This window comes from Dermacentor albipictus, chromosome 7 (assembly GCF_038994185.2).
Source record: "Dermacentor albipictus isolate Rhodes 1998 colony chromosome 7, USDA_Dalb.pri_finalv2, whole genome shotgun sequence".
Classification (NCBI taxonomy): domain Eukaryota; kingdom Metazoa; phylum Arthropoda; class Arachnida; order Ixodida; family Ixodidae; genus Dermacentor; species Dermacentor albipictus.
In genome coordinates this window covers 45,418,556-45,440,010 of record NC_091827.1, presented here as the reverse complement: position 1 = coordinate 45,440,010, position 21,455 = coordinate 45,418,556, and the positions used below count along the sequence as shown (strand labels likewise).

The 21,455-nt window shown below is 46.7% G+C and overlaps 2 protein-coding genes and 1 long non-coding RNA gene across 3 annotated transcripts in view; 2 read left to right on the top strand and 1 right to left on the bottom strand.

Annotated features, from left to right (window-relative positions):
• Positions 1-21,455, top strand: part of LOC139047956 (BTB/POZ domain-containing protein 6-B-like) — a 56,888-nt gene that overhangs the window by 24,849 nt on the left and 10,584 nt on the right. The window contains exon 2 of the mRNA XM_070522160.1: positions 20,634-20,696. Coding sequence (XP_070378261.1) covers positions 20,691-20,696 — 6 coding nt within the window. The 5' untranslated portion in view covers positions 20,634-20,690. The remainder of the gene's footprint in view (positions 1-20,633; positions 20,697-21,455) is intronic.
• Positions 9,221-12,352, top strand: LOC139047952 (putative nuclease HARBI1). The gene is made up of 2 exons (XM_070522150.1): positions 9,221-10,858; positions 11,310-12,352. The coding sequence occupies exons 1-2, from the start codon at positions 10,732-10,734 to the stop codon at positions 11,798-11,800; spliced, it is 618 nt and encodes a 205-aa protein (XP_070378251.1). The 5' UTR covers positions 9,221-10,731; the 3' UTR covers positions 11,801-12,352.
• Positions 16,170-18,617, bottom strand: LOC139047391 (uncharacterized). The gene is made up of 4 exons (XR_011507140.1): positions 18,078-18,617; positions 17,926-17,973; positions 17,126-17,234; positions 16,170-16,788 (listed from the first exon to the last, which is right to left on the bottom strand). It is a non-coding gene; the product is annotated as an uncharacterized lncRNA (long non-coding RNA).

Genomic DNA, 21,455 nt, shown 5'->3' with positions numbered 1-21,455 from the left:
ATGTTGGAACTTGGTCTGTCTGGCAGGTCCTTGCGATGGATTTCTGAATTTCTATCAAGTCGCAAAATATTTGTTCAGACGGGTGAAGGGAAGAGTGCTGAACATGTTGTCAAACAGGGAGTACCACAGGGAAGCGTACTCAGCCCCTTCCTTTTTAACTGCGTCATGGCTGATTTAACAAGAAGGCTGCCATCACAGTTAAAATTTTCACTGTATGCAGATGATGTGTGTATTTGGACATCTGGGTCTAACACTCAACTACTTCAAATGGCATTGCAAGACGGCATAAATATAATCAACAAATTTTTGAGAGAGAGAGGAATGGTACTATCACACGCAAAGACAGCTGTATTACCCTTCACTCGAAGGCAGTTAAAAAAGTTCACTCTTAATCTGGAAGGACACCCTCTAATGATTTTCAAACAGCATCGATTTCTAGGCATAATACTTGATAGGCAGCTATCCTGGGCACCCCATATAAAGAAACTCGAAAACGAGGTCAATGCCGTAGTGACTGTACTTCGCAGACTTGCAGGCGCATCATGGGGCGGATCAGTATCGTCCATGATGACTGTTTACAATGCATTAATACGACAAAAAGTTGCGTATTCCGCGCCCATCTTACACGGACTTTCCCACACGTCAGAAGAGCGACTTCAAAGACTTTTAGCTAGAGGACTACGCCTATGTCTAGGAGTTCCACGAGCGACTTCTAGTTCTCTTGTAATAGCTGAGGCTCGCCAATCACCATTTCCAGTTATGCGAACAACAGAAACATGCCGGCATTATTTCCGTCTTCAAACCCAGCATAAAAACCACCCATTGGCTCTAGACATAATGAAACGAGATAGAAGTTATGTTCATATAGAAATTCAAAAAAATCTTCACATATTGCCAAGAAATGAATTTTGGAACTCAGACATCGAATATCCTCCTTGGCTGCTTACAGTTCCTAAAATCGAATTGTCAGTAGATGGGATATTCAGCAAAAGAGAAATGTTCATTCGAGCTGCTCAACAACTAGCGCTGCACCAGATATATATGCGGTATTCAGGATACACACACGTCTATACAGACGGCTCCAGTACGGCAGCCTCTTCAACTTCATTTATTATACCACACCTCAACAAACAAGAATCATTTAAGTTATCTCGTGCGACTTCGTCCACAACGGCTGAACTGTTCGCAATCCTATGTGCGATAAAATTTATATTGTCAGTAAGAGATGCGCAAAAATGGGTAATTTTCAGCGATTCACAGGCGGCTCTAACATCACTCTGCAACACAAAGGGAAAAACATTTAGTGACAGTATAATATATGAAACACTTAAAAACCTCACAAAGGCAAGCGAAGCGAAACATGCAATATCATTCCAGTGGCTACCAGGGCATTACGACATTCCTGGCAACACAGCAGCCGATGCAGCAGCACGACAAGCGCACCTAAAAGATGATACGGCTCCGCTCCCAATATCAAAGGATGAGTTACGCTGCATTATAAGGACAACGTCTCTCAAATTGTCTAGAAACACTTGGTTTGACCAGAATTCTAAGAGCTCGGACTTATACCATATTGATCCATTTATTGAATTCAAATTTTCATTGTCATCAGATAGAACTATGGAAACCCTTATTCATCGATTAAGGCTAGGCACTGCTTACACAAAGCATTTCTTACACAGAATTGGTCGTGCGGAAACCCCGAATGTGATTGTGGATTTATAGACAAAGATATATATCACCTCCTTCTAGATTGCCCACATCACGACACACCAAGAAGCCGACTTAAATCAGCGCTAATTAAATTAGATCGCAGACCTTTCAGTTTAAGGAAACTTTTGGGCCCTTGGCCAACAACGGCCTTGCAGAAGAGTGCTTTAAAAGCACTAAAGACTTTTCTTGAAGACAGCGGCATTGCTGGACGTTATTAGCGCTTTCATTGTTCCCTTCATTTCATTGTCACTGTGTATAACCATCTGTTTGTGAATTATGTTATGTTGATTGTTCTGTTGAGACTATGTGATAATGCATTTACACGATGTATGTACCACCCGCTGACTAGACAATGTGTTATTAGGCGACAATATCTTTTGTACTTTTCAGACTTTCATCTAAATAAGTGTGGAGACATTTACATTGTATATTGTGTGTACCATGTATTCCTTACGTCATACATAGTCTTCCCGTGGAAACGTTGCGTGATAAGTCCTGGTGCTTGTGTGAAAAGACTATTTGATATGTAACCTTGAACCCTGTACGATGTATGATGGAACCACTCAAGAGATGAGGAGTAGCCGGCGCCTTAAATTGTGCGCCAACATCTCCTTATATCATATCAATAAAAAAAATGCGATCACCCGTGGTGAACTTTCCGGCATCCTAGAGCCTTAGTTAAGCGATTTGCTTGACAGAGCACCTCTGTCTAATACATGAAATGCTGTACATATAGCGCGGTAGGTCGTAGCATAATTTTACAGCTGCTGTTTCGCGAAATGTCTTCTGCGCACTTTTGAAAAAGTGTTGTGAAATATACAGAAAAATAGGCGATTTTTCGTAACATATACCTTTATTTTCGTTTAGCTTGTTTTTTTTTTATTCCAGCAAGATTACGTGTTAATTATTTTTCTGTAATTTTACAAAATATGTTAGTTTCTTGCAATAAGGGGCTGAGAGTTTACTCCCGTCATGACTGCAGCTTTCATGTAGAACGAAAGCGAGAGATGCTGGGACGCGGGCGCCATGTTTACCTCGTTGTTGAAGGTGTTTACATGAACCCGACCGAAGCACGTCGAAGCGGCTTGTCGGGCTGGAATACGCCTGTCTAGTTCATGTAAGCGCAAGCCGGTTGGGCTGAACAAGCGTCGCGCCGGGCTCTGTCAGCCCGACTGCATGGGGAAGGTTGACCCAGCCTAAACCGTTTGCAAACATGCATGCAGCATGCTTGTTTGTTTTCTGCTGCTGCTGTCACGAGAAGGTTTAAGGACTAGTCAAGTTGCTCTTTTGTAACCTTTTTCCTTATATCCTCCATAAACTTTTATATTTATGGAAATAAATTCATTCATTCATTCATTCATTCATTCATGTAAACCCGAGTGCGTCGGTACCATTAGCGCCGAGACTTCCGCGGGACCACTGCGACGTCGCCATTTAGGCGCCGGCAGCGGGAATGACATGAGGACAGCGCCAAGACAAGGCAGTGTGCAGTGCAACCTCATCGTAGTGATAAGACCCGTGCATATGGCAGCGGGAAACGGAAGCCCAGGTCGAACGCGTTTGAGTCTCGACTCGTCGCTGTGTGCCGTCGTTGTCCGGACTCGTCAAAAGCGAGTCGCTGTAAACGCGCTCGCGTCGGGTTCGTGAAAGCGTAGCCTTTTGTCGCGCTACTCGTGCAGTGGTCGGTGTGGTCACTCGTGACCGGCACCGGCACCGAACGCAAAATTAAAAGAAAGCTCCCCAGGTCACCGTGCACGAGGTGTTGTGTGTTGAGTTGTAGCTTGCACCAGTTCGGCTCATAAGACGCAGCGCCCACTCGCCACGCCGCAACGAAACACGCAGGTGAGTCCAGGGTGGCTAGCGTCTCTGTTCGCACTGCTATGTTTAGCGAGCGCGCACTTTCATTTTTAACGAGCTCTTTGTCTTCTGCTTGAAAAACATTGAATAATATATGTTTTTTTTATGCGAAGCATATTACGAGAGCTCAACCCAGCTCCTCAGGCGCGGCGGTGTCGCCTTGAAACCACGTGACACCGTGACGTCACGACAGAGGAGAAGTGGCTTTGGCTCAACTCTTGCAAGACGGGCTGGGTGGGAATCGAACCAGGGTCTCCGGAGTGTGGGACGGAGACGCTACCACTGAGCCACGAGTACGATGCTTCAAAGCGGTACAAAAGCGCCTCTAGTGAATGCGGTGTTGCCTTAGAAACGAGCGTTTCTAAGGCGTGCGTCTCTTGCTCAGGCGCACATTTCGTTGCCGCGCCGAACGCTGCTTTGCTCGACGCTCACCGCGTCCAATGCGGGGCGCGTAGTCGCTGCCCTGTAGCCCATTGTCTTACACCCCTTGGCGGGTCGACGGGAACGCTGTCGCGTTCCACTCTTGAAGGCGAAGCAGTAATGCATGAGTTGTTTCTTCGTCTAGCCGAACCAAATATAGCCAAGCAACAGCAGTTCACCAGGCTAAACAGTGGTTCAACAACTAAAATAAAGGCTAGTATGCTTCGCATCCTGGGCTTAACCTTACCTAAGCCACAGCCATTTTTTTGAAGGACAGTTATTTATAATTGCTGCGAGCGTAATTATAACTTGGAAAAACCAAACGCCACTTAAGGCGCCTATAGGGCTTCCTGTAATGCCTCGTTATCGACCTCGGGACACGAGCGCCACGTCCTTGAGGTTGATCCCCCTCAGGAAGTCTCGCGAACCCTCATCCTAGAGCAGTTCGTGTGCGCCTTTGTGAAGCCGGTATTGCATTGTACCACAAAGTCAAGTAATAAGCGAAGCCTCGTCACCACATTTTAACACTTGTTATCAACAGCCCTTACGCAGGGAAATGCATGACGTCATACCCACGTCATCGAACCAGTGATGATTGTTCTGGGCGGATACGACGTCAAACGCATTTACCGCTTCTCTATAGTATCCCTTCGGAGTTCTTTAAAATATGCTTGAAATCCAACGAGTTGGAATCTATAAACAGCGAAGCTTCGTGTGAATGCATAAAGAGTCGAAACAAGAGTACACGCACGCGCGCACGAATACACAGACACAAACACAAGCCCGACGCACGCAAATTATACCTAGCCTTCTGTTAAGCGGAGCTGCTGACAGCGAGCGAGTACGACGGACCCCTTGAATGCATCATGGTTTCAGAGGCAGCACGGGCACACCTGCGTACAACGCAATTCGAACCCATTCCATCATCTACAAGCGTTTGCTCCCTCATTACCACGCAGCCGCGGATGCGCCGAGGCGAGCGCCATCTGCTGGTGGTGCAAGGAACCCAGCGGCCCGCTGTGATTGGTTGGCCTTTTAAGGCCGCAGCCATGGTCACGAAATCCGGCGATGTTCCCAGAGAAAATCTTCGCTTTTATTGCTCGTGCACGTCACATTGCTTAAAGGGACTGACAACCAATTTTGATGGTACGCATTTTTTTTTTAGTGCAATGGAAAGCTTACCGGTCAGAGTGCCTAATCGTGAAGTGCTGACGGTGAAAACGCCGTGGAGCATTTATTAATCAGAATTATTTGATCCGCAGTGAGGTTGTAGTCGTTCACTGGAAGCATGCTGAAAAATGGTGATAGGTGAGCGCAGCAGTGGGAGGCAGATGACAAGCGTGGCCGTAGCTGTGGCATAGTGTGATTTTGTTCATCAAGTCGATGTTCTTGCGATTCTTGTTTTCTGAATTGTTGAAGTATTTCTGCGGTAATAGCTACGTGTTTTCGGCGTTTCGTGTCCAATCGCTGTTGCATTTAACCAGTCGAAACGAAACCAATCGCATCGAAAAGGAAATGGCGCCTTCACACGTGATGCGGAGTACAGCGCCGTCTATCGTCCGGCGCCATGCTGGTATGTGGGATCGCGCTGGAGGGTGCACGGCGAACGTGCTGTTGACGACTAGTGGCGAGTTTTTGCGATTTCCCGAAACGTGTCAATAAGTTTTTTTTGGATTGGGCAACTTCTTAGCATGTCTTCACTAAGATTTTAGCGTCGACGCATCCGGAATATCGGACGGCGTCGGGCCTAGGGGCGCTCTGGCAGCTTTCCCCACGATCGAAATAGGAGGCGAGTCAAGTCCATACGTAACGTATACATGTAACGTGTTATTATTGTATGTCCAGCCTTGAACTCTACTGGGTATCACTCAGGCGACAACAATCAGAGGTGTCCCCATGTGTAATGCGGTGGGCCGCACCAGCTTACATACCAATCCAGGTAACTGCGAAGCTCCGAGGAAGCACGTTTTGCTAGCTTTCGTGGTCCTAAAACTTTCGCGTTAGCCTTTTCTAAAAGTTGTTTATCTGGCGCCCGGACATCAAGCTTGACAAAGAACTGTAAGATAACTCGATTGAAAGGGCTGTTAGCATGGATAAAATGAGTTGATGATAGTAGCTGCGAATATGCCACGGTCAACCAGACGCACGCGACGCGTTGAAAAATTATGCGCACTCTTAGGTCTACAATGGTGCCCGCGCGCGAAAGGGAATACCTACTCGAGAGAGCTGAATACGAACAACTACTCTTTGCAACAGCAACTTGCAGTAGTAGTACAGTAGTACTACAGTAGTACAGTAGTACTACACAGTGGCGTAGCCAGAAATTTCGTTCGTGGGGGGCTCACTTTGCCGCTCGGCCTCCTCCTTACAGCATTAGTCGGGATATATATATATATATCATTCATCGACCTTGTTTACATTTTTGTACATATGCAACGACCAGGGGAAAATCTCAATGACGCTTTCCTTTGTTAGAATGTATTGCGCAGGAGCAGCTGTCACCACTCGTGTATTGCGAGCAATTGCTCCGAAATTATAGTCGCAACAGAGAGAACATGTAAAAAAGCAGGAGTTCTGCAAAATATACGAGGGCGAGTCAAATGAAAGTGAGCCAATGCGAATATATGATAAACGGGGTACTTTATTTAAATGTAGTCGCCATGAGTATTTAGACACTTGTCCTACTAACGAGTCGCGTAATTCCCGTCTCATAAAACTCCTTGGGTTGCTGCCTCAAAAATCTGCAAATGACTACACGTCATCTTTTGACACGAATCTGCTTCCCTTGAGCAGTTTTTTCAAATTTTACCAAATGTGGAAGACGCAAGAAAACAGGTCTGGGCTGCATGAGGAATGTTGCAACGTTTCCCACTTGAACTTTGCCAGTTTCGTATTAACTACATCAGCGACGTAGGAACGGGCAATGTTGTGAAGCAACATGTTCCCAATGCTCAATTTTCCACGTCGTTTGTTCTTGATTGCGACACGCAGCCGATCCGACCTTTCACAATATCTGAAACGATTTAGAGTCTCTCCAGGTTTAGAAAATGCGATCAATAATGGCCCCTAACGATCTAAAAAGAAGTCAACACTTTTCCGGCAGAAATGACGGCCTTAGTTTTCCTTGGCAGTGGTGAATTCAAATGCTTGCACTGTAAGCTTTGCCGTAGTGTTTCAGGCTAGTATAGTAGCGGCACCATGAGTCATTCTCGGTCGCAATTGCAGACAAAATGTCGTCACCCTCATCTGGGGTTCTTTGACGTGCACCTAAATCTAAGTATGCGGGTGTTTTCGCATTTCGCCTCCATCGAAATGCAGCCGCCGTGACCGGGATTCGATCCCACGACCTCGTGCTCAACAGCCCAACACCATAGCCACTGAGCAACCACGGCCTTTTCAATTGTGTTGGGGATGATTGCACGGTGGCTTTGGCCCGGCCATGGATCGTCTTTGTAACTTTCATGTCCTTCTTTGAACAGTTCGCTACACTGCTTCACAGTGGCCAATGAAACGCAATGTTCAACGCATACGGCAGCCATATGGCGAATAATTTCTTTTGGGGAAACATCTTCATGTGTCAAAAACCTCTCAACATCAAGCTGTTCAACTTTTGGAGTGTCCATTATGTCACGTAACCCTGTTCAACCCAGTGTATGAGAACATTAAAGAACATTTAACCTCACCTCTGCATGTCACTTGTAAATAAGATGTGTATGTGCTACGCGCGTGCCTCGAAAATAATGAACCGAACCATTATTGCGCGGGGCGGGTTGTCTCACTTTCATTTGACTCGCCTTCGTACATTAGAAATGCGAAGATACAAAGGAATATACATATGTGAAGATGCAGCGTGATACAGGGCAAAAATTGGCACTGGAAACAAAGTTCACTGCGCATATACAGAAACCCTCGCAACAAGATGTTTAAATATACGTATACACATAATATATATAAGTCTCCAATAAATCCACGTACCTAAGAAAAAGTCATTATATATAATGCGTCAAACAAGGCAAATAAACAGGTTGCGCAACCACAGATTCACAGATCACAGCACCCCCTCCCCCCCTCCCTCCACTCCCAAAATGTATCGCGTGCGACAGAAGGCGGCGCGCTTCCTCCCCGCTTTTCTCCCTTGCGCACACAAGCGAACGCGTTGCAATCCGTCGAGTCCCCGCAATGCTGGCAGCGAGCGACTATGCATTGTTTCTTTTTCTCGTCTGCTAGCCAGAAAGCGTCCAAAACTCTGCCAGGTGAAAAGGCAGTCGGCCAGAAAAAAACGAACGCACATCTAAGTGCGCCGCGCGGTTGTCGATGCAGCACGAGAAAAACACATGCCGCTCTGGCTGGATTGGCAGCCCGCGGGTTGCGAGAACAAAATAAAAAGATGAGAAAGAGGCTTAATGTATCCTCGCAAATAAAAGTCTAGGTAGAAAAATAAATAAGAACTTAGTTACAATGGTGGCTTTAGTGTCTTGACATGGATGCTTTGGCGCAGGTGAAAAAAAATTCATATTCTTTTCTTTGACCTGATGGCACAAATGAACCACCACAACGCTTTGTCTCATCGGACCTCGCTGCGTGCTTTGTCAACTTGTCTGATAGTATGTTGATTTGGCTTGCCTCGTTGTATGGCCCGATGTACGACTTTAGAAAGGTCGATGCACCTTTGGCGTCAAATGTTTACAACAGCATTAAACCCACAAAATTCCGGAATCGAAAATCTAAAGCACGACTTTGGAAATGTCAATGCACCTTTCGCATCAAAATGTTATGAGAACTTTATACCCACAAAGTTTCAGAATTGAAATCCAAGCGCTCGGTAGATTCCGCGGCCTCCACGAGATGCCGAGACGAGCCCGCTCGCCATCAAAACGCCCTTGAAATTTTGTGCTCGGTGGGGCTCCTTGCGTTACGGTATGTGACTCCCGATGCATGGGCATTTCCAGGAAATCCAGCCCGATTTCGGTATGTTCGCGCTGAAATGTCTTTTCGAGCATGAATTCAGGACATTCTAGACAAAATCGAGCATGATTTCCGGCGCCGGGAGTTGTTTTGGTCGGCGGCGCATGACAGCAAGAAAAAATTTCGGGGGGGGCTTAAGCCCCATAAGCCCCCCCCCCCTGGCTACGCCCCTGGTACTACAGTAGTACAGCGCGCGATGGGCGGCGTCGACAGCTTGCCGGCAAGATTCTACGCCGATGACATCACTCTTTGGATGACTGGCGGTTCCGATGGAGAGATTCAAGACACTCTACAGGCCGCAGCAGACGCCGTCGTGGCTCATGCCGGGGCTATGAATCTCACATGCTCCCCTCAAAAATCCGAGCTGCTACTTCTGCCATCCCACCGGGGGTCCGGAAAACACATGTCTAGTATAGAGGTGATCCTAAACCACATCCCCGTTACTAGAGTGGACAGGCTCCGGGTGCTCGGCTTACACATTCAAAGCAACCGGCTCAACACATATACCCTACATACACTCCACACTACAGTCGATCACACCCTGCGCCTTCTAGGGCGAGTCTCCAATAAACATGGCGGACTAAAGGAGGCCGAACTTCTCCGCTTGATTCAGGCCTTCGTTATCAGTAAGATTACATTCGCAACACCATATCTACATTTCCTTAAATCAGAATCAGATAAGATCGACACTCTTTTACGCAAAATATATAAATTCGCTCTGGGAGTCCCCATACGTACCTCCACTGATAGGCTAATGCTTACTGGAACTTTCAACACACTTACTGAACTCACAGAAGCCCACCTCACATCCCAATATAGCAGACTTTCTAACACCGCAACAGGTCGACACATTCTACAAACCCTTTCTATCACTCCGGCACCCATCATCAAGACTAAATACACCATTCCACATCACATACACGAGAACCTCTGCATCCCCCCACTTCCTAAAAACATGCACCCTGTGCATCACAAACAGCGCAGGAGGCAGCGAGCAAAGGCTCTCCAAAAACAATTCTCCACCTCTAAAGACGTGCTCTATGTCGATGCCGCCGAATATGGGAGCAGAAATCATTACGCAATATCAGTCATTAACTCTCACGGCCAGGTCGCTGCGGCCGCTTCCATTCCTGGCTCTTCCTCGGAGGAGGCGGAGGAAGCGGCCATAGCCCTGGCCCTCACAATTCCAAATTCATCAGTTATCGTTAGCGACTCCAAAGCAGCCATACATAACTTCGGAGCGGGTAGGGTCTCTAAGCCAGCCCTTTCTCTCCTCTTGGTCCATCCTTTCCACCAAACTGTGGCATTAATCTGGACTCCCGCGCATGCGGGCCTTGCCGGAAACGAGGCGGCTCATGCCAGTGCCCGAGGATTTACTGTCCGGGCTCAGGCATCACATGTGTCGGACCTCGCCACGGAGGAGGCGTCGTTTACAGCGCGGGATCGACTTATTACTTATCACGACATCTGCGCACACTACCGATTAGACCGCTTAACCTTTCCGCCACTCATGGGCAAATCCCCGCGTAGGTGTGAAATTCTGTGGCGACAGCTGCAGACTCGCACCTTTCCGTCCCCTTACCTCCTCCACCGCATTCATCCCGCCATTTACCTTTCTCCCTCTTGTAAATTCTGTGTCTCTCCCAAAGCAGACTTAAACCACATCATGTGGGGGTGCCCTAAGCACCCCCTTCCCCCTTTCCTCAAACAATTAATATCTAGTGAGGAGCAGTGGGAGGCTGCCTTGCGCGCTCTCGTCAGATCTGCGACGCAGGCATGCGGATCCTCGCCATCGACCCTCTGCGACCGGGGTCAGACCACGACGCCCACGTCTGGAGAACTACGTGGTTGCGTCGTCGGTTCCTGGAGGGGCATATTGCCAAGGCCGGCGAACACCTCCTCGGTGAGCAGCGGGAAAATTTTGTACAGTTGCAATTCTGGCAGCAAAGCGTGCTCGCGGCGTAAGAGAATATTGAAGCCCGAACCCCTTATGTTATAGTCAGGTTATTAAGTATAGGCGAGATGTAGAAATTTTCCAATGGTATCCGCACGAAACAAAGTGACAACACACCTTACTTTAAACTAATTTTTAATGTGAGTGTACAGTGCACACGTTGTCACATTCTTTTTTTATACCGACAGTCATTTGTGAATGAAGACTACACAAAAAGCTGCCTTGCTGCAAATAGGGATGCTGTGTCCCAGCTATTGTTATCTGTGATCACAGCTGGGTCAGGTGCTCAGCCTGTATATTTCTTTATTGCAGCCTTTCTGTAGTAGGTGCATTTTACATGACCCATGCTTCGCCTACTAAACTTTGTGCAGATTTCATACCATTTTTTATGATCCTGCAGGTGACAGCGGCTACCCCCTGGAACCATGGCTCCTGACCCCAGTCACAGGCCACCCTCCCGTACACACTGCAGAAGGCAGGTACAACACTGCACATGCTGCCATGCGGTCCGTAGTGGAGCGGTGCATTGGGCTTCTGAAGAGCCGCTTTCGCTGCCTTCAGCGGTACCGCGCCCTCCACTACCAACCAGAGCGCGCTGCCAACATCGTTGCAGCATGTGCAGTGTTGCACAACTTGTGTCTTGATGAAGGTGACGTGTTGTTGGATGATGTTAGTGATGACAGCAGCAACAGCAGCAGTGACGATGAAAGTGGCAACCCCTCCCCACAGAGAGTTCCCCAAGTGAGGGCAGCACGCATGATGTACATGAGAGGCTGTGCTGCCCGGGATAATGTTATTAGCTCATTTGGCACGACACGGCAGCAGCACCAGCGATACCTGCAAAGGGTGCGAAGGCGGCTGCGTCGACAGCAGCACCGACAGCAGCAATAAACATGTGCCTGACACTGCAGGCAGATGTTTATTACTGCTGTCTACACATCTAATAGAGAGCAGGAACCAATGTGAAGAAATGTGTGCAATTAGTGGATAGCGTGCTGCTTTTTTTATAGAATCTGCTCAATCATAACCAGCGTTTTCACGTGTCCTCTGCCAGTGAGCTGTCACTACCGGAGATGATTGCATCATTCCACTGTGACACTACATGAGAGCCTTTCATTTAGTACCTGTGGATAGAACACTTTGTGTTCATCAGCAGAATGTTGTAGCTACTTCTCTGGGCAGCTGGGGTTCGCCAAATGATTTGCTGCTGCTGCTGTTGCTTCTGTCATCACCGACACTGTCACCGCCATCTGCACTGTGCATGGGAGGATGTTGGTCTTCGCCTCCTCGCTTCCTATTTGGGCTGCTGCCAAGCACAACACTTCTCGCTCCACCATGTGTACTGTGCTCACGCACCTTGTAGGCCCTGCGCTGTTTTGCCACACAGCCACCGCACAGTTCCTTGACATAAGGCCAAGTTATGCCGAAAATGATCGCCTGGCATGTCGAGCGCGTTGTTCTCCCTTGGGAGAGTGTGCATATGTAAATAGTTCTGAAATTGAAGGAACATAAATTGTAAATATTCATTTCAAGTGCAACTTGCATTGTTTAAAATCGTTTATTTATATCTGCATTGTAAATAAAACCATGTGATCGATCTTCAATGCCGTCTTTCATCAAAGGAAATGACAGACAAGTACACAGAGCATGGCTTCATGGCGCCAAAATAGCCGTGTGATGTTCACTACATGGGACCCAGTACACTACCACTGGGCCGTTGGCAGATGTTAAATTGCATAAATATGACACGAGCATAATGACATTTTTTTGAACTCGCAGACAACCATTTTTCTTCATCCAGCAACTTAACAGCAAGAAAGATCTCTTCTCTATTATGTAGTTGGCATGTTTGTAGCACAAAACAGTTTCTTTTCAATGACTAGTGCGGTAATAAGATCACAATATAAAGCAGCCATGACATGCTTCTAAGGAACGACAAGTGAGAAAATGCTTGGCACTAAAACGGTATTTCATATAACGGCTGCAAGACCAGCCTGGCAGCGAATGTCAAAATAGCGGCCACATCGATGGCTCTGTTACATACTTCGCAAACTGTGCTCAACTACAATGGGGACTAGATTGTATTGCTATCATAGGTAAGGACACCTGAAATATCACAGCGAGCACCACAGGTAACAGGTGCTTGGTGTGACCAGTGGCTACGTCATCAAGAATATTGTGATACGCATGCGCAAGCCTGGTCTGCCTGTGTATAAACACACTTCGACACACAGCCACCGCACAGTTTCTTTCTTCAGCTCAAGCCAGGAGCACGAGGCAGCGTCAAGCCAGCCCGAAGGGTGGCGGTTGTTATTCAAGAACGCGTGCAACAGGAACTCGATAAAATGGAGCGCGACCTCGTCATTGCAAAGGTAACTGAAACTACTGTCTGGTCAAGTCACATGGTCGTAGTGGTTAGAAATGACAAAGTACGCATTTGTTTAGATCCTTCGGATTTGAACAAGGCCTTGCTGAGAGAGCACTATCATATGCCAACATTAGAAAATGTTGTTCCGCGCCTGCATGGGGCAAAATACTTTTCAACTGTAGATGCGTCATCAGGGTTTTGGCAAATTAGGCTTGACGAAGAAAGTTCATTAATATGCACTATGAGCACTCCGTACGACCGCTACAAATTTCTGCGCATTCCCTTTCGGATTGCCTCTGCCCCGGAAGTTTTTCAACGGGCAATGCACCAAGTAGTAGAAGGCTTAAGTGGCGTCGCCGTTGTAATGGATGACATCCTAGTCTGGGGAACGTCTCAAGAAGAGCATGACAATAACCCAGCAGCTTTACTTGTGCGCTGCAGGGAACACAATGCAAAGCTAAATAAAAAAGTGTCATTTTTTGCAGCCGCAAGTTCGTTACATGGTACATATCCTCACACAAGAAGGACTTTCCCTGGATCCCGGGAGAGTGGAAGACATTTTGCAAGTACCGCCACCCACTTCCAGTCCGCATTACCCTCGCGGCAACGGCATGGCTGAAAGGGCCGTCCGAAAAGCAAAGAAACTGCTCAAGAAGTGCCGGTATGGAACGCTGGAGTTCTACAGTGCCTTGCTAGAATGGAGGAACATGCCAAGGGGCGACCGCCTGAATTCGCCCGCACAACGACTCGTGGGACGCAAGACGAGGACTAAACTTCCAGTACTTGACTACCACCTCGAACTGCAACCCGTGCCAACCGAAATTGTCCGAAAGCGACTCGACGAAACAAGGCGCAAACAACGTGTATTCTACAACAGAACAAGGCGAAGTCTACCGGATATTCACAGGGCCTCCACGGTGACTGTTTATGATACGACACACAGGACATGGGCACCAGCAGTTGTCATAGGCCCGGCAAGTACACCGCGCTCTTTTGTTGCAACAGAGAATGGGCAGCATCTACGACGCACGAGTGAGCACCTGAGATCAACAGAAGGACAAGCTTTCCCCCCGCAGAACGAGTGTACAACAAGGACCGCTCAGCCGAGCAACGCCGAGCAACACCGAGCAGCAAGCACCTCAAGAGGCGCTCCGTAGAAGCACACGACAGCGTAGAGAGCCGCAACGGTACCCTCTCCCATAACGCCACACATAGACAGTTCAGTGGAAGCTGTGCAAATTGACCTATTAGCTAGTTGTGCGATCTTTCGTACAATCTTGTTTTTGTTTTTGTTTTCTCAAAGGAAGGAAGATGTGACCAGTGGCTTCATCATCAAGAATATCTTGATACGCATGTGCAAGCCTGGCCTGCCTGTGTATAAACACACATGCTTCTCGCAATAAAGCGGTCTTTCGTTTCCTGCTGCTCGGGTGTGTACACTTGGTGTTAACAAAAATACCAATTCGGCTACTTTGCGTAGGCACGAATGCTTATGCATTGCAAACATGACATACATATGGCATGAAAATTGATTTCCAGTTATCACAGTATTGTAGTTATTAAGCGCACCTGTATGTGTGCGAGACAATGTCATAGTTGGCGTAAAAGTGATTGCACAGTGTATCTTCCGTGGAAGAATGGCGCACATTGAAACATATCAGTAACAGCAAAACAAAAGTGAACAACACCTAACGAAAATATGGCAAAAAATGTACATATAAGTTATACCGTCTCACTTGGACAAAGGTCAATACACATGAAATGAACTTGGGGAAAAAAATACGGTAAAAAACAAACGCAAAAATATGACAAAAATTGTAAATATAACTTATACCGTCTCACTTGGACAAAGATGAATACACACTAAATGAACTTGGGGAAAAAAATATGGTAACGAACAGAAACGCAAAAATATGGCAAAAAATGTACATATAAGTTATACCGCCTTACTTGGACAAAGAACAATACACACTAAAGGAACTTGGGGAAAAAAACGGTAACGAACAGAAACGCGAAAGGTCTACATATAAGTTACGTAATGCCTCACTTGGGCAAACTTGCACTACGTATTAAAATAAACATGACAGAAATTACCTTGGAAAAAAAAATATGATTAGGAACAGAAATTACGGAAAACAGCCATATCATCCTTTAGTGCTGCATAAAAAAAAAACATGCATAGATAGGCGACACTTGTACCTAACAAAGCACTAAAGGATGATATGGCAAAAAAAAAAAAGCTGCCCCTTATTGCTGAGGCGGCTCGCGCAGGTGGGCGAGGGCGGCCAGCAGCTGGCGCAGCGTGGTCGCAATGAGAGTGGTCGCCTCTCGCGAGCCACGCATCTCGGCCACCAGCTGCTCGAGGACTTGCCGCGTCGCTCGCTGCTCTTCCACCAGCTGCGAAACAAATTCACTTAGTTAGCTACAGGTTATGCAATGTAAATGCTCGATTTGCACTGTTTGCAAGTCTTGCAGTTTCAGCAAGGTTACTCTTGAGGGCAGCGAGATCATTCACATATGACATGACAAATGGCCGTGCAAACGTACATGGTCTGTTATGTTAAAAACGTGTGAAACGTAACAAATCCTACCAAGCTGCCTCTGCCTGTCAGAAGGCAGTATTGGTGACTAGTTGAATTGTTAAACAAATTATGATCATGCTGTCGCGATACATGCAACCATGGAAAACTTTTGTAAGTTGCTATGTGTTAAAGAACACCTCAAAGGAGATGTATAAACGTGCATGAGCCAATGAGCCAAATGACTACACATGCCTCTCATGTGTAACATGGTTGTAATGTACATTATTACCATGTGCCCTAATCACCTCTTCAAAAAATGACCCGGCCAAGTTGTACGCACCTGCCGATGTTGCTGCAGCAACTGCTGGTGGGAGCTTGCAGCCTCCGCGTTTGCCGCCTCAGCTAACCGGCTCTGCCGGGCATAGTCCGCGGCCGTCCTTGATGCGGCGTCCGTAAGGACCTGAAGTCGGGGTGGCCTGCGGGGCTGCTGCCGAGCTGATGGTCCGTAAAAATAAAATCAGTAAACAGCGGTTAAGAAAACTAATTTCGCTCCATCCTGCATAGACATTTTACTGGTTCATTATCAGGTGGAAGCCCAGAAAAATAATTCCGGCAACACACCGTTCACAAAATGAACAGTCAATTTGCATAAACAAAAAGGCACTACACCATCATAAAATACTACACTGATAGTACTTTCAGCTTGTACGCTGCATTACAAATGGTGTTAACAGTCACATTATTGTTCCATTTTGCAGCGACCCTTAGGCAGGCACTTCTTCTTTGCCATGTAAATAATATAAATACACAATTTCTGTTTCTAAGGTCTTAATAGATAATGCTTGGAGTGATGCGTTCGTATTGCAATAGCTGCTGAAGTGCCTTACGTGCAGTGCCACTGGTGCCACCAGTGCCACCGAGACGCGCGCAGCTGCTGGTGGGGCAGGGGGCACTTCAGCGGACTCCTCACTACTACTGGCTGCGTCCTCCTGGAACAATAAAGTACAGGACATAATGTGATTAAGTTCCATCAACTGGTTGCAATGTCTATTTCACTTATCACGCAATTCCTAATCCATCATGCGACATACTAGTGCCTTGGAGCTTTGACAACTCGTCGCTAATGCTTTTCGGATTAACGAGTCCCACCACAAGGTGTTTCTAACAGCAGTGGGGCAGCATTTCCGTTCTTGCAAAGTACGGATATCATGTGCTGGCATGTGTGTTGAATTGTAAGAATACACACACAAGCACACAACGGAAAAATATTCACCACGGTGTAACTGCCCGACATCGGTACACATAGCAACGAACATTGCTGCTCACCTCAGCATCGCCGTGAAAAAAATCCGCAGGGGCGGAAGCTGGGCCGGTATGGGCGAGCACGGCGAGCACTCGACCCTCCAGGCCGCCCAACTTTCCACCTCCCGTCTTCCTGCAAATGCATGAACACCGTCAGCTTATACGTTCCGAAGACGTTGCTAGTCGCGGGCTCACCTCTTTTCGGCGCCAACCTGCGCCGGGAGTTTTTTGCATTCATATGTCATGCGCGCCCAATACAGGCGCCAGCGCCGGGCTATCTTTACTGCCGGCCCGACGGCGTTCAAGGCGGCGGCAATTTCTGTCCACAGTTCCCTTTTTTGGGCAGCACTCATACTTGGCGAGAGGCTGGTGGAGCCTCTCGCCAAGTACGGATGCTGCTCCATAAACTCCACTAGCATAGCGGCCTGCGCGGCAGAAACGCGCGCGCTGTTGCTACTCTCCGCCATTTCTTTTTCGCGCTCAGTTTTCGCCGGACCGCAGCGAATTAATACCAACAAATCGTACCGTTTCAGATATCAATTCGTCGTTAAAACATAACGGTTACATTCATTTAATGTGTCGTTATTTTATCACGCCATAAATGCCACGTTAAATTTAACACAAGTGAATAACAACAACAAAAAAACTTTTCTCGTGCGAATATCCAGCAGAAGTATCTGTACCGCCCGCACGGGGGAATGGATCACTGCGCAGCAGTGTGTGGCAAAGAAACAAAAATGAGCCTCTCTTACAGACCACCCTCGATTTAAATCATGACTACATTCGGAGACAGTTGCGATCGTTTATAGAAAACGTTTACTTACCAGCTATCTGTTGAGATGCCTTCCAACCTTCATCGATCCTTCCGTATCCTATGCGAATAAAAGCAAAAGTGAACACCATGCGATCACCCAGCAGATGTTCAGATGGTACTGCTCAGTCACTAAGCACAAGAAAGAATGATGCGTTTACTCACCGAGCACTACGCTTTCGCAGTCTTCATGATGTTCACAGCTTCCAGAATTCTTTTCGGGCGAAAGTACCGCGTACGGCGAGATTTCAACTAATCACGTTACGGACAAATATACACCAAGTGCGGGCCACAGGACCGATCAGCTGTTTTCACGTAGCCGCCATCTTAAGTGTGCGTAGCGAAATGGATTGGATGCGGAATTGGCACGTGTGTGGCTATGACTCAAAAAATTAAAATATTTGTGCTTACTTTCAAGTGCGCTTCAACTTCTCTTGCGTTAAAAGATTACAAAACACTTTTACTCTCAGCGACATACAATTGTTCTTTTATCAGACGTTTATGTCTTTATGTCACTTGCTATACGGTCCCTTTCCAAATAAAAAACAAGCAAAACATACTTCCGGCAACGATGGAGGCTGCTGATTGGACAGATTGAAAAACGTCGCTGGTTCCCGCCCCCATACGCAGAAACTGTCGCGTCATTTTGACGTCCGGAGTTTGGAACACTTTTTGTTTGGAATAGAGTTACGTTATCGCGCCCCTGGTTACATGTAATTGGTTGCTGAAAAAAAGTTAAGTGAATTACAGTTGTGGTTACATGATAAACAGGAAAGCCTTAAAAAACAAGGCACCGAAAACATAATTGGTTTCAAGTAATTATGTACATGTAATTCTTTACGTACACGTCTGGTTGCGGCGCTTGTGCTTTAAGGAAGTAGGTCTGTCGTCTGTATTGTTCGGCACACAAACGCCTATAACACGACAGCAGAAAGCTCGATCCGCTTGTGTTTTCGAATTGGTGGAACATAACACGACAGCAGAAAGCTCGATCCGCTTGAATTTTCGAATTGGTGAAACAATGTTTATTTGCTGTTCGATGCATACGCTGCGAAGCGATAGATGGCGCCACTGTGGCGCCTGTATCGCCGAAATACGGTCCCCTTTTGCACAAAGCAATGTTGCCGCAGGTCATAAATAACAGTGGGCCTAGTAGATTTATGCTTGAAAAATAAGTAGAAAATTTTCGCTGGCAAAAGAGGCATTTTAACGGAAGTCTTTCCCGGCAAGGATGCATTGGTAATAGTTCTACGCTAAACTATATGCGAAGCAGTAATGCATACAATTATATCTAAATTATCTTTGCACGGTAAATGTTTAGAAAACACACGACGCGCACCAAATCTGAAATACAGTAACTGTTATAGGTGCGCAATGTTTGAACCTTCACAACTATTTTATTAGAAGGAAGTCAGGTGGCTTCAGGCACGCGAATTTTGGCACCATTCTTAATCTCAAGTATGAATATTAAGGCGCCTAGTACTTGTGTTTAGTAAAAGTTGATCGCTCTTTAGCAGTAATCTGACAAAAAGTAGCAAATTAGATGTAATGTAGGAGAAGTAGTGGTAAACATAAAGATTCTGAAGCTTTTATCGCTTAGTCACGAAAGAGTCGACACAAACCAGTAGTCCTGCTGAAGTGTCAGTAGCTGTAGCTGTGGCATTACTTGGGCTGAGTTCCTTGTGTTTGTTCAGAGAGATTTAGTGTGCGATTAATGATAAAACTAAAACAATTATTAAGCGGAGTGTCACTGAATGGCCAGTTTTCACACCGTAACGCAGTCTCTATGTATTGCGTTTTGATGTGCTTGCGTAAGGGCCTTCGACAGAGGAAACGCATATTGTTCGGTATAAAAAGTAAAGTCTCTGGTAGTTCTTTAATCCTGGAGCTCTTCGCAGGAACTGTGTCAGTTCCAGTTTATCATCCGATGTGCCCAATAACGGAAGGCATTAATGCCGTGCTTAGTTCCGCCCGTCGTTATTGAATCCCTTGCCACGAGAAGGGCTCTATTAACGTTTCGTTAAGGAACTAAGCACAGTGACACTGCTAACAACTAAATGCGAGTGTAGATCCCCTTCCCTTCGTCCCTCCCTTCCCCTAATCACTGCGCTCCTCTCGCTTTGTGCACACTCCATTTCAGCTTACCCAAATAGCTAGAGTATATAGTACAAAGGGCTCAGAGGATGCGTGCCCGAAAGGCTATACGATATACTTGGCGGCCACGTAGGCAAGCACGCTATTGGATTTAGCTTCGGCTGAATTTGCATAACTTGCGTATTCATGGTGTGCCAAAGTGGCAACGGCCATACTTCATTTGAATTCGCCATTGTCACTTGCCATTTGACGCTAGAAGAAAAATGTACCGTATATCAGTTTTCGTTTAGTCTCATCCCGTTTTGTGGACGAAAAGCGACGTCTAATATTTATTACATTTGTTGGCTGTTCGATTTACCGCTGTTAGGGCTTACAGAGACGCTGTCCCGAAACTCCTTATCTTTCTATGTGCATCATAGGCCCGTGGGATTTAGCGCTCACCATTCGCTGGCACTGCGGATCGCTGTCCCATGTACAGTCGTCTCCAGGATGTGGGTGTAGCGGGTTTGTAGCTGTTCTGTCTGTTCCCCTGTGAACCGGCGGAACGCTATATCAAAGCTGTTTGGGAATTGCGACCAGGGTAATATGATAAGGCGCGCGTTTCACGGTGGCGATTGTTTATCGCAGATTGACCTGACCTTCCCTCTCTGTGATGTCGACTGACAGCCGACGACGGGACCGACAATGCCTGTGAGTGTTCGCTTTTTCTTTTTTTACACTTACTCTGTACTGTCGCAAGAAAAGGCATTGTGGTGTTATAAGTCCTCGACACAGTGTATCAGCATCAAACACGCATGGATGGAAGCGTCGTTCCAATTGCGCAAATTGCGCAAAACCATCGAGCTGCGCCAGCCTGAGCCAAAAGACTAATTTCGAATCAAGTTTCCAAATTTAACAGAATGTACGTGTCCAGTGGCAACCACGCAGTCATAGGATTGCGTTGTCTAGCGCTTAGCCCTGCAATCCGTTTAAGCGTTGGCATCTTTCGAGTGTGGGTGTGTTTGGTGGCATAATTGTAACTGGGCGACAAGAAGATGAAAACTCTTAATGCTATACAATGCACTATAACTCAGATCTAGTCCGGAAATTTCGATAAACCATTGTTCGGTGAATTAAATATCGGTTGCCGTGTTACACTGGCTTCATGCAGCCAGTGTCTGAACCGCGATTGAGCGCCAATAATTAAGCTTATTCAAAATATTGGACGACTACGCAGCCTGGAAAGTCAATAAACATTTTCATCCCTTTATTATTTTGAAAAACAAAGTATCTTAAAGCGGTTTCTTGGCAAGGGATGTAATATACTGGCCAAACATGCAATGACCAGTATGTCACTTCACATTTATTATGCGTTATTCTGCTATATTAACTGACAGTCGGCAAGAAGGAAAAAGCAGCTGGGGTCACCACGAGAACGGTGTTCACTGTACCTTGATGGGAGTGGTTCAT